Source organism: Eptatretus burgeri, chromosome 9 (assembly GCF_056783735.1).
Source record: "Eptatretus burgeri isolate ZD-2024b chromosome 9, Ebu_testis_v1, whole genome shotgun sequence".
Lineage (NCBI taxonomy): Eukaryota > Metazoa > Chordata > Myxini > Myxiniformes > Myxinidae > Eptatretus > Eptatretus burgeri.
This window is the reverse complement of record NC_140969.1, coordinates 30,098,698-30,110,799: the sequence shown is the minus strand read 5'-3', so window position 1 is coordinate 30,110,799 and position 12,102 is coordinate 30,098,698. Positions and strand designations below refer to the sequence as shown.

Sequence of the window (12,102 nt, the reverse complement as noted above, 5' to 3'; positions counted from 1 at the left end):
CTTGATTCTGATGCCTGAGAGATTTATTAAGGCCTCTGCCCACTACATCACGAACAAGGTCAATGTTCTCAAAAGACCTTACCTCTAGACTCTAGAGGACGTCCCGAATGTGTTGGTCCTCCAGCACTTTTACTGTTGAGATGTGTGGCAGTGCCTTCTACTCTGAACTTTTTGATTCGGGCAAAGATCCTTGACTTGCAGGGCACAGTATAAGTTCCAAACTCACGTTTAAACTCTATTTGAGTCTTGTAGGAGTCAGTTTCATGAAAAATCTCCACAGAATAAGTCTTTTACCCAATAGTTGTCCATAGCATCTTTAAAAAGAGAAGAATCATCACCAACTTTCATAGTCTATCTTGTGGTTCACTCTTCTTCAACCACCTGAAAAGGGAAGAGGTTGTCATTCGTAAGAAGGAAGATATTAGATAAAAGGTGGGTTCCGTTGATTTGGTGGTCACCCTGTACTACATCGATTGCACTCTCCTCATCCACCGAATCAGAATCTGCTTTATGGATCTCCAATAATTTTGTTAAACATGAACTTTGTAATATTTTTATGCTATAATTGTTGATTTGATCAGAATGACGACAATTAATGGGAAGACCTGAGCAAACATCACAGCACTCATTGAGCAGGAAGCGTAGCACCTGCATATATAATGACAAATTGAGGTTGTAATAGCTACTTTGTTTGTTTCTGCTGATGAGATTTTGAAATTTCTTGATATTTTCTTTACAAGATTTAACCAGGGACCAGCACCACTTTGAGACCAGGCAGGGTATGCAAATTTCCCTCTCAATGGTCATTGGTGACCCAGCTGTGTTTTCATTGACAACCTAATCACAACAGGTTAATGCTTCTGAGATGATCTCTGTTTTAGAAGGCTTACTATCCAAACCCTTAACAATGCCACCTTTCAGTTAGATTTAAACCCACAATCTACTGGATATCAGTCACATATCCTTATCACCATGCTGGCAAACCCATATTATTTGCTATTGGTGCAGCTTTGTTTCTGACGAGTGTGAATTGTATCGTGCTTCGCTGTGTTGAGTTTTGGCCTTGACAAAATCTGCCAGCTTTGTCATTAAGATGAGTCTTGTGGGTTGTATGCTCGATATCTTTTTTTTATTTTTTAATTTATCTCGATATCTTGAATGCGGCTTTAATAATATTTATTATTATTATTATTATTATTTTTTTGTACAGACCTGTATGTCACGTTGGCAAGATTGCATCGAGGACACGGACAGCACGTTAGGGTTTGCACTCGGCTCGATGTTTATCAAAGCAGCTTTTGACCAACACAGCAAAAACGTAGTAAGCACAAATGTGGGACTTTGAAATGTCAACCTTTACATCTTGCAGAGCGAGAGAGTGTAAACCATGGTGTGTGTTCCTATGTCGTGTAATTCACTGTCGTGTTGATCTGAAATACGTGGAACAGGCCGAGGGAATGATTTACGAGATCAGAGCGGCTTTCGAGTCGAGTCTGAAGAATCTTCACTGGATGGATGAGGAAACGCGAGCAGCTGCAAAGAAAAAGGTCAAATTTGCTCTGTATTGTATAACATAGTCATTCTGTGAAACATTCTTTACCCATTCTTTGCAACATTTTGTTTTCAGCATTCTGTGCAGCAACAATCTTTTGTTTGGCCTGTTAAGCATTGTCATTTTAAACATGTACTGGACGACCCGTGAACCCGTTGGGTTCCCGTTGTGACAGCGGTTGATTGGGGGGGGGGGGAAGACAAAATTTACAAAATTTTAATATTATTTCGTGGTCAAACTTTAACTTGAAGAAAATTTGAGCATTTACCTCAGGAGTCATTGTTCAGCCAACCGGTTTCTCGAGATATATCAACACATTCTCCATGGTTTGTCCTTGTGTTTTATGGATCGTCGTACCAAAACTTGACTGAATCGGGAATTGATTTTTCAATAATTTTTTCGTCGCCCGATTTGAACGAAACTTGATACTGCACACTGCAGGTGAATGGTGAGTAAGGTGGCCTGAAAATTTTTGCGCTATCTTGTACCGTTTTGGCTGTATTTCGGGAATATATATATATATATATATATATATATATATATATATATATACATACATACATACATACATACATACATACATACATACATACATACATACATACATACATACATACATACATACATACAAGCCTGGTGTTGGCGCAGTGGTTTGGGCAGCGGCTTGGGATCCAAAAGGTCCTGAGTTCAAGCCCCGTTGGGCCACTGAATTAATACACCAGGGGGTTGACTCAGCCTGTCATCCTTCCGAGGTCGGCGAAATGAGTACCAGTATACTGGGCTGGTGTATACCCCGGTTAAAATAGGTGTACCATATCCCTGTGTCGTAAGAGGCGACCAGGGTTGCGTCAGGAAGGGCATCCGGCGTAAAAACTAAGCCAAATCACTATGCGGATCATACGGATGATCCGCTGTGGCGACCCCAAACGGGAGCAGCCGAAAGAAGAAGAAGAAGATATACATACATACATACATACATACATAAATACATGTACAGGATGAGAGTTTTAGTAATATACTAGACGACCCATGAACCCGTTGTGACAGCGGTTGATGAAACAAATCATTTCAAGAAAAAAAGAAGATAGCTCCAGAGAACTATACCGCTGAGGTTGTTTGCATTGATCAAATAATCCCGAAGAGTACTTGACTGAATCGGGAATTTATTTTTTAACTCGCCGAAACCCCGTCACAGACGGATTCCGTTCATTCAACCACCCTCACCTATACTCGAGGGACATGGACTGGACAGGGCGTGCTTGCCCCCGCCTACTCATCCCCCGCCTTCAATTTGCGTACCCCCGCCCAAAAATTTAATTAACCCGGCCCCGCCTCCGCCTCTTCACTCCCCGCACACACACACTGGTCTCTTGATTCCCCGCCCCACTTGCCCCCGGGCCCCCGCCCCCTGTCCATCCCCTCACATTCAACCCTGCTTAATTCACCCCAGCCCCCGCCCACTCATCCCCCGCCCCATTTCCCGCTTTCAATTTGCTTACCCCCGCCCAAAAATTTGCTTACCTTGCCCCCCGCCTCTTCACTCCCTGCCCCCGTCTCTTCACTCCTCGCCCCCGTCTCAAGGAAAAGTGTTTATTCTGCTTCAGAGTTGAAAGTTGACTCTTGCCACTATGTGCGATGCACTCTTACAGGTACGAAGTTTCTTTCAGTCCAGGTCACAGTACTGAGAAAAACGTGACGTGACCGCGAGGAGGAGCACAAAATTGGTCCTTCAGTATTAATATATAGATAATTTTTTCTTTGCCCGATTTGAATGAAGCTTGATACTGCATAGCACAGGCGAATGGTGAGTAAGGTGGGCCGAAATTTTTTGCGCTATTGTGTACAGTTTTGGCTGTATTTAGGGAATATATATATATATATATATATATATATATATATATATATATATATATATATATATATATATATATATATATATATATATATATATATATATATATATATATATATATATATATATATATATATATATATATATATATACATATACACACACAAGATGAGAGTTTTAATAATATATAGATAGATGCACTGGTTATAGAGGGTATTCGTATGGTGGGGGACTAGGGGGTAAAAGGGGTTGTGGAGAAATAATTATTTCCTTCATAAATGTTTTGCATAATGCTGCTGTATTTGTGTGAATGGAGAGCATGCCGAGATTCGTATAGGTAAGCTCTTCATCATTCCCTCCATTTGTCTGTGTCGAACCTCACCTACCCTCACAATGTTCATATATTCGCTCCTTCCCTTTGTGATCTGTCAAATCAATATGTTTCCCTTGGCACTAATCAGCCAACCCGGGCATGTGGGGCAGAGCCCCACGTGGAAAAGGCTTGAATGCGGCTAGATCGCTCTCTCTTCACCCTCTGCCTTCCTCTCCATGAACATGACTAGCATTGCTTTCCCTTGCCTTGGAACTTCACTGCCGCGGAGGCTGGCCCTGACCACTGCGGAGGCTGGCTCTGACCCCAGCGGAGGCTGGCTCTGACCACTGCGGAGGCTGGCTTGCACTGTCATTTGTTCTGTGAGGTTGAGCGTTCCTCCTTCCTCGACGTGTTGATGACTAGAGAGACCACCCAGGTAGAATGCTCGCTTGCCTGTGTTAAACACTTGGTGATTGCTGGAGCAAGAACGCCTAGGCCATGTGTTCAGGGACCAAGACTGCAAGTCGCAATACCTCTCTTCTCTCTTTTGTCTGCATCCGCCTCTATATGATCTGCATGTACCCTCCCGGTGATTTGGATACATAAGCCATTGTGGTACATGGGTGCATGGGTAGTGATATTTAGTCATTATTTATCTGCATCAAGATTGCCGTTAAGCGGCAGTGCATTCTTTTGTCTGTTTTAATACATCTGGTTTTTTTTTAATCATCATGTGACCTCAGAGTTTGGGAGTTAAGCACTACAATTGGGAACTAGTTGATACATAAACTGCCGGATAGGAGAGGCATTTGGGTGCGTTCAGAAGTGGGCCAAATTTCTGACAGCACATTGTTGCGGTCTGTGGTCTGAGACTCCGATTCGCTTTAAAATAAACCCGTGGACGTGGTGGTGATTATTTTGTGCACTTTCCTGCCGAGGTGTAACAGGGTCAAAAACTCCAGGACCGTAACAATATCGCATATAGATATGATTGATCCTTTGTACTTGTCTTTTGGTTTTGTTAAGTGATTGATAATATAAATAATAAGGTTGCTATAGAAATTTGATTGATGTTTTTTTTTTTTTTTCTTCTTCTTCTTGTACATGTTGTTCAGTAGGCTGAAGCAATCTATAACATGATAGGATTCCCAGATTTCATACGTGATGAAGAAATGCTTGATAAAGTATTTGCTGAGGTGAGTGATGTGTTTTTCCTTTCTTTTAAACATTTATCTATTGTTCACATTTGACGACATTAATTTTGAAAACGTCTCCTTTTACTTGCAGTATGAAGTCTTAGATGATGAATTTTTCCAAAACTTTTTAAACTTTTACAACTTTTCCACTAAAGTAATGGCGAACCAGCTTCGTGATACTCCTAGCCGAGACCAGTGAGTACCTCTTATCATATGTCGTGCACATTGCTTTATGGTTAAAACGGCTGTCCAGTGTTTGTGAATTATCCTCGGTGGAAGAAAACAAGTTGAGTTGAACGATAAAAAGAGCCAGTGGCTATTTATGGTGGACACTATGTATGAGGTGATGTTTGTTATATGTACATTGCATCTGTGCTGGCATCAAGGTAAACCAGAGCAAAGTCGATGGTGTGCCACCACAAATCCCCATGCTTCCCACCTGAAGCAAAGTTGAAAGATGACAGGTTCCACCAGGAATGACCCAATATCAAATTTTGAGTGAATTTTATTTTCCCCATTTTGACCAGTGACCCTAAATCCCCACCCCTTCTTCTCCTCCTCTTCCCTTCATAAGGGGAGAGGTCTGATGACACCAAGCTTCTGTCCTGCCTTGACCACAATACTCCTCCACCTTCCTCTGCCCTCAGCCAACTCTCTCCACTCCCCAACCACCCCTACCTTATGGATATCCCTCATCACACCATCCTCCAATCTCAACCGGGGTCTACCTCTTTTTTCCTCCTACCTTGCTCCCTCAACCTAGCCACTCTCTTTGCCATTCTCTCTTCCCCCATCTGCTCCAAGTTTCCAGCCTATTTCAGCCGACATTTCACCAATCTCCCCGTCAAACTCATCTGCACACCAATCTCCTCCCTTATATCATCCATCGTCATTCTATCCTCCTCCTACCCACCCTCTTCACTCCTGCAATCCTGACCCAGTTGTTCTCACAAACCAGCAGCGTCTTTTGTTTTCTGTCTGTCAGTGCCACAGTATCCAGATCGTAAAGGTAGGCCGGCATTACACATGACATCAGAACCTTCTCTTTCAATTTTCTTGATATTTTTCTCTCTGTCATTATTCCGACCCCCCCCCCCCACCCCCTCCTCCACACATTCGCACCCACCTGAATCCTCCTCCGCACTTCTTCCTCGGACTTACCATCCCCGATCACTGTTCCTCCCAGATACTCGAACTATTTCCCTGCCTGATCTCCTTCCCCTCTAACCTGATATTCATTTCCTTTCTCTACTGCCCGACCCACATCACCTCAGTCTTCTCCACACTCGTCTTCAGCCCATGCTTCCCAAATGCTTCCTTCCACCCACCCCCCCCCAGTACTTCCTGCATCTCCTGCCCACTCAACACCACAACAACCAGATCGTCCACATACAGCATCTTCTGCATACTACCTCTCAAACTCACCTTCCTGTTTACCAGCCCCATCACCATGATAAACCTGAGAGGGCTGAGAGTGCTTCCCTGCCTCAAACCAATGTTTACGCTGAACTATTCAGCCATCCCAGGACCGACCAAGACTCTTCCCTTTATTCCCTTGTACATCCTTTCCACCAACCTAACTTCTGCTTTCGGCACTCCCATCCATCTCAGTATCACTATCGCCATCTCACCTTGCACCTCCAACCTCTTCTCCATCAGCTGTCTAAGCATGAACATCCCATCCATAATCCCCATATCCTTTCTAAACCCTTGCTGTTCTTCTCCGATTGCGATCTCCACCCTCTTCCTTATCCTCCCATCCAGAATCTGCTCCAGCACCTTCATTCCATGACGTAGGAGCGTAATGCCCCTGTAATTCCCCGGATCTTGAACATTGCCCTTCCCTTTCCATATTGGCACAATCAACCCTTTCCTCCACTCCAGATTTTCACGCTCTCTCATACATATGTTCAACAGCCTCTTCGTCCAACTGATTCGACTTCTTCCGCTGCAATTATAATTTATGTACGCACCTCATCAATGCCTCATGCTCTTCCCTTCTCCATCCTCTTCAATGCCGTCCGCACTTCCTCCTCTGTGATCTCCACCAACTTCACTTTGCCCTCTACATAACACAGTAGCTCCAGATCACTGTTGCTTCCTTCCTGGTTCAACAGCTCTTTGAAATACGCTTCCCACACCTTCAATACTGCCCCCATCTCTGTCAACAACCTCCTGCCACCATCCTTAATTACTGCCCTCCCCCACCCCCTCCCCAATGTCCTTACTTGCCTCATCCCTGTCACGAGCCAATTTAAATAAAACCTTCCTTCCACCATCCTCTTTCAACGTGTTATACACCTCCTCTTCCATATCATTCCTTTCCTGATCCACAGCTCTCCTTAATGTTTTCTTCTTCTGCCCATGCAGGTGTAGCAACCCCACATCCGGCTGCCTCCCCCTATCCTTGATCTTCTCTATCCTCTTTCAAATCACCTCCTTTTCACAAACTGCCTTCGTTACCTCCTCCGTCCACCATACCTGGTTTCTATTCCTTGGCAATGCACCCTTTCCTGACGTCCTTCCACAAAAACAAACTTCTGCAATTTATCTAAACACCTCTCCGTACTTCTTCCACTCCTCCTCCGAACCTTCTGCTTCTTCGCTAAGTTGCTCAAACCTAGTCCTCAACCTCTCCTTGTACTCTATGAGGACGTTTCCCCTACACTCCCCCACCTAATAATCTTCCGACCCCTGCTCTTAACCTCCCTCCTTTTCTACATCCGTACCACAAACACCACAGGCTTGTGCTGGACGATAACATGCTCTCCCGCCACTGCCTTGTAATCCTTAACCCTCCACAACTGTCGCTTCCCGAAGGCCCTGTCACACCTTGACGTTTTAGCCAGCGTATGGCAAGGTATCAAAATGTATGCAAAACGCTGGCGTACGCTGAACTATTGATGTTTTTTTCCAGTTTTGGACGTATTCATAAAGAGTTGGACGTATGCATAACGTGTTAGTAACACACACACAGAACGTTTCGATAACATGTAGATAACTTGTATCAACGAATGCTGAGAGTGTTGTCGGCGTTCACAACCTATGCCCAACGATAGTCTAACTTGTGCATAGCGCACGGCAGCGTATCACCGACGATCACGTGGCGTAGCCTATTAAAAGGCTGCGGCTCGACGATTCAAATCATAACCGCACTAGACATCGAAGTGTGAAGCCGCTGTCGCACCTTGACGTTTTAGCCAGCGTATGCCGACGGAGGAAAAAATTGCCTAATACGCTGGCACACGTCGAATACGTTATGGGTAAGTTTTGTATACGTTAAGAGCACGCTGAAGCACGCTGGCATACGTCTTAGTACGTCGACGAATTTTCAGCATGTTGAAAATTTTTCGACGTATGCCAGCGTATGACTCACACGTTCCGCATACGCTGGCCATAAGTTGTAGACACGTTACGCGATCGTTGACACACGTCGACACATTATTTGTAAGTTACTCAAGTCGAAACACGTCGAGGTAATGTTTAGCGTACCCGAAACTTATTTCTAACCTTTGAGTAACATGCTTTGAACCTATGTGTAACGTATCTCCAACGCATATTGACGTATGTCGATGTATTTGACGTCTTCCGGACGACCACAGAACTTACTGAACGTGTTACTAATTTACAGCTACCGTATAATGGTGAATTGGTAGCATTTAGGGGAATTGGTACAGTGAGGATAACAAGTATTTGATACACTGCCGAATTTGCAGGTTTTCCCACTTACAAAGCACGTAGAGGTCTGTAATTTTTATCATTGCTTTACATCAACTGTGAAAGACGGAATCTAAAACAAAAATCCTGAAAATCATTGTATGATTTTTATATAATTGATTTGCATTTTATTGCATGAAATAAGTATTTGATACATCAGAAAAACAGAACTTAATATTTGGTACAGAAACCTTTGTTTGCAATTACAGAGTTCAGATATTTCCTATAGTTCTTTTCCAGGTTTGCACAGACTGCAGCAGGGATTTTAGCCCACTCCTCCATACAGATCTTCTCTAGATCCTTCAGGTTTCGGGGCTGTCGCTGGGCAACACAGACTTTCAGCTCCCTCCAAAGATTTTCTATTGGGTTCAGGTCTGGAGACTGGCTTGGCCACTCCAGGACCTTGAGATGCTTCTTACGGAGCCACTCCTTAGTTGCCCTGGCTGTGTTTCGGGTCGTTGTCATGCTGGAAGACCCAGCCACGCCCCATCTTCAATGCTCTTGTTGAGGGAAGGAGGTTGTTGGCCAAGATCTCACGATACATGGCCCCATCTATCCTCCCCTCAATACGGTGCAGTCGTCCTGTCCCCTTTGCAGAAAAGCATCCCCAAAGAATGATGTTTCCACCTCCATGCTTCACGGTTGGGATGGTGTTCTTTGGGTTGTACTCATCCTTCTTCTTCCTCCAAACACGGCGATTGGAGTTTAAACCAAAAAGCTCTATTTTGGTCTCATCAGACCACATGATGTTCTCCCCATTCCTCCTCTGGATCATCCAGATGGTCATTGGCAAACTTCAGACGGGCCTGGACATGTGCTGGCTTGAGCAGAGGGACCTTGCGTGCGCTGCAGGATTTTAATCCATGACGGCGTAGTGTGTTACTTATGGTTTTCTTTGATACTGTGGTCCCAGCTCTCTTCAGGTCATTGACCAGGTCCTGCCGTGTAGTTCTGGGCTGATCCCTCACCTTTCTCATGATCATTGAGGTTCCACGAGGTGAGATCTTGCATGGAGCCCCAGACCGAGGGAAATTGACTGTTATCTTGAACTTCTTCCATTTTCTAATAATTGCGCCAACAGTTGTTGCCTTCTCACCAAGCTGCTTGCCTATTGTCCTGTAGCCCATCCCAGCCTTGTGCAAGTCTACAATTTTGTCCCTGATGTCCTTAGACAGCTCTTTGGTCTTGCCCATTGTGGAGAGGTTGGAGTCTGATTGATTGAGTGTGGACAGCTGTCTTTTATGCAGATAACGAGTTCAAACAGGTGCAGTTAATACAGGTAATGAGTGGAGAATGGGAGCGCTTCTTCAAGACAAAACTAACAGGTCTGTAAGAGCCGGAATTCTTCCTGGTTGGAAGGTGATCAAATACTTATTTCATGCAATAAAATGCAAATTAATTATTTAAAAATCATACAATGTGATTTTCAGGATTTTTGTTTTAGATTCCGTCTTTCACAGTTGAAGTGTACCTATGATAAAAATTACAGACCTCTACGTGCTTTGTCAGTGGGAAAACCTGCAAAATCGGCAGTGTCTCAAATACTTGTTCTCCCCACTGTATATAAAAATGGGCTTCACAGGAGGAACCCGTCAGTGTTCCAGACTCCATGGTTTTTTTTTTTTTTTTGGTTTTTCTTTTTCTTCGGCATGACGGTGATGTTGACACTTTGATTTCCAGTGCGGTTATGATTTAAATCGTTGAGCGGCAGCCTATTAATTATATTATGTTATAACCGCACTAGAAATCGAAGTGTCAACATCACCGTCATGCCGAAGAAAAAAAATAAAACAATAAAAAAACCATGGAGTCTGGAACACTGACGCTAAACATTACCTAGACGTGTTTCGACTTATGAGTAACTTACAAGTAACGTGTGTCAACGATCGCGTAACGTGCCTGGCCAGCGTATGGCCAGTGTATGCGGAACGTGTGAGTCACAGACTGGCATACATCGAAAAATTTCAAGCGTGTTAAAATTTGTCGACGAGCTCGGCGTACTACGACATATGCCAGCGTGCTCTTAATGTATACAAAACTTACCCATAACGTATTCGACGTGTGCGAGCGTTTTAGACAATTTTTTCGTACGTCGGCATACGCTGGCTAAATCGTCAAGGTGTGGCAGGGCCTTTACCACCACCGAATGCAGTTCTGCTCTATGATGTCCACTCCTAAAGGTGATCTTGTGACTTTCCTGCTTTTGAAAGGATGAACCAGCTATGGCCAGGTCCATTCCTCGTTCCCAAACCAAATTTACCAAAATATTCCTCTTCACCCGGCTCTGCTACTCCCACATGCGTGTTAATGTCTCCTGCAATGCACAGCATCACGTCTAGCTCAACCATCCCCACCATCCTCTCCAGTGCGTCCCTGAATTCCTGCTTCTCCGCCCCAGTCCTTCCCGTTTGTGGCCCATATACTGACATTACACACACCATTTGTCAATGTATCACCACCCATGCCATAACTATCTGTCCCTTCCATCTTTAAGCTCTGACCACCTACTTGCTGATCTTTTCTGATACTATTTTTCCCACATCATTACTCCTTCCATCCCCACCCACTTGCAACATCTTGTATCCTTTTCATGTCTCCTTTCCATTTGGTATACTGCATACACAACACTTCCAACCTCCTTCTCCGCATCATCTCTACCACCTCGACTCCTTCCTCACCCCCCTCCCCCACATTGATCCCACATTCAAACTACCTCGCCGAACATGCAGTAATTTCTGAACCACTGCATGTCTAGCAGAGCTAGTACCCTCTTGATCGGTTTGGGACGCTCTGTTCCGGTTTTTTTTTGTCTATTACTTGTAGGTTTATGTTTATTCCGAAATGAAATACTGCTTTCATTCCAATAATGAAATTCCTTCCCATTGGGTTTTGCGAGAGGGAAGTTGTTTTGTTATGTCCGCCATGAGAGGGGCAGTGTTGACATTAACATTATGTAGGAAAGCATTGTTCATTTCCGTTGTCTCTGTAAACCAGGTGAGGTAAGAAGAAGGTGGATATTTTTGGACCTTTGCATCCCTTGTGGGCTGATAACCCCTACATCCCTCGTGATGGCAACATATGGCAATTAGTATCTAGTAAAGTAAGGTTAGTTGTCGACCAAAGTCAGAAGCGACACGACGGCTCCTTTCACTGGCTTCTACCACTTGGGCAGGTGGGGTGTGCCACTGCTATCCCTAGAAGTGTTGGTGACCTCTTACTCCTACCGAGCTTTTCCTCATTTTTCTGACCTGAAAAGATGACAGGTTAGGTCAACATTGTTTGGTGCTAGTTTGTCAGGGCTGCAGTTTGAACTCAGGACCCGAAGATCCAAAGCCAACCCCCTCCATATTTCCACCATTCTCATGTCTATTTGAACTTGTGAGAGTCGAATATACAATCTAGTCGTGTGTTTCATCCCAGAATGATGCAAGCTGCAAACATCGACATAACTATTTGATGGTGACTCAAACAT

At 44.2% G+C, this 12,102-nt stretch overlaps 1 protein-coding gene across 1 annotated transcript in view; it reads left to right on the top strand.

Annotated features, from left to right (window-relative positions):
- The window catches only part of ECE2 (endothelin converting enzyme 2), a 111,074-nt gene that overhangs the window by 82,870 nt on the left and 16,102 nt on the right, over window positions 1–12,102 (top strand). The window contains exons 11-14 of the mRNA XM_085894579.1: window positions 1,211–1,321; window positions 1,449–1,547; window positions 4,836–4,913; window positions 5,005–5,108. Coding sequence (XP_085750705.1) covers window positions 1,211–1,321; window positions 1,449–1,547; window positions 4,836–4,913; window positions 5,005–5,108 — 392 coding nt within the window. The remainder of the gene's footprint in view (window positions 1–1,210; window positions 1,322–1,448; window positions 1,548–4,835; window positions 4,914–5,004; window positions 5,109–12,102) is intronic.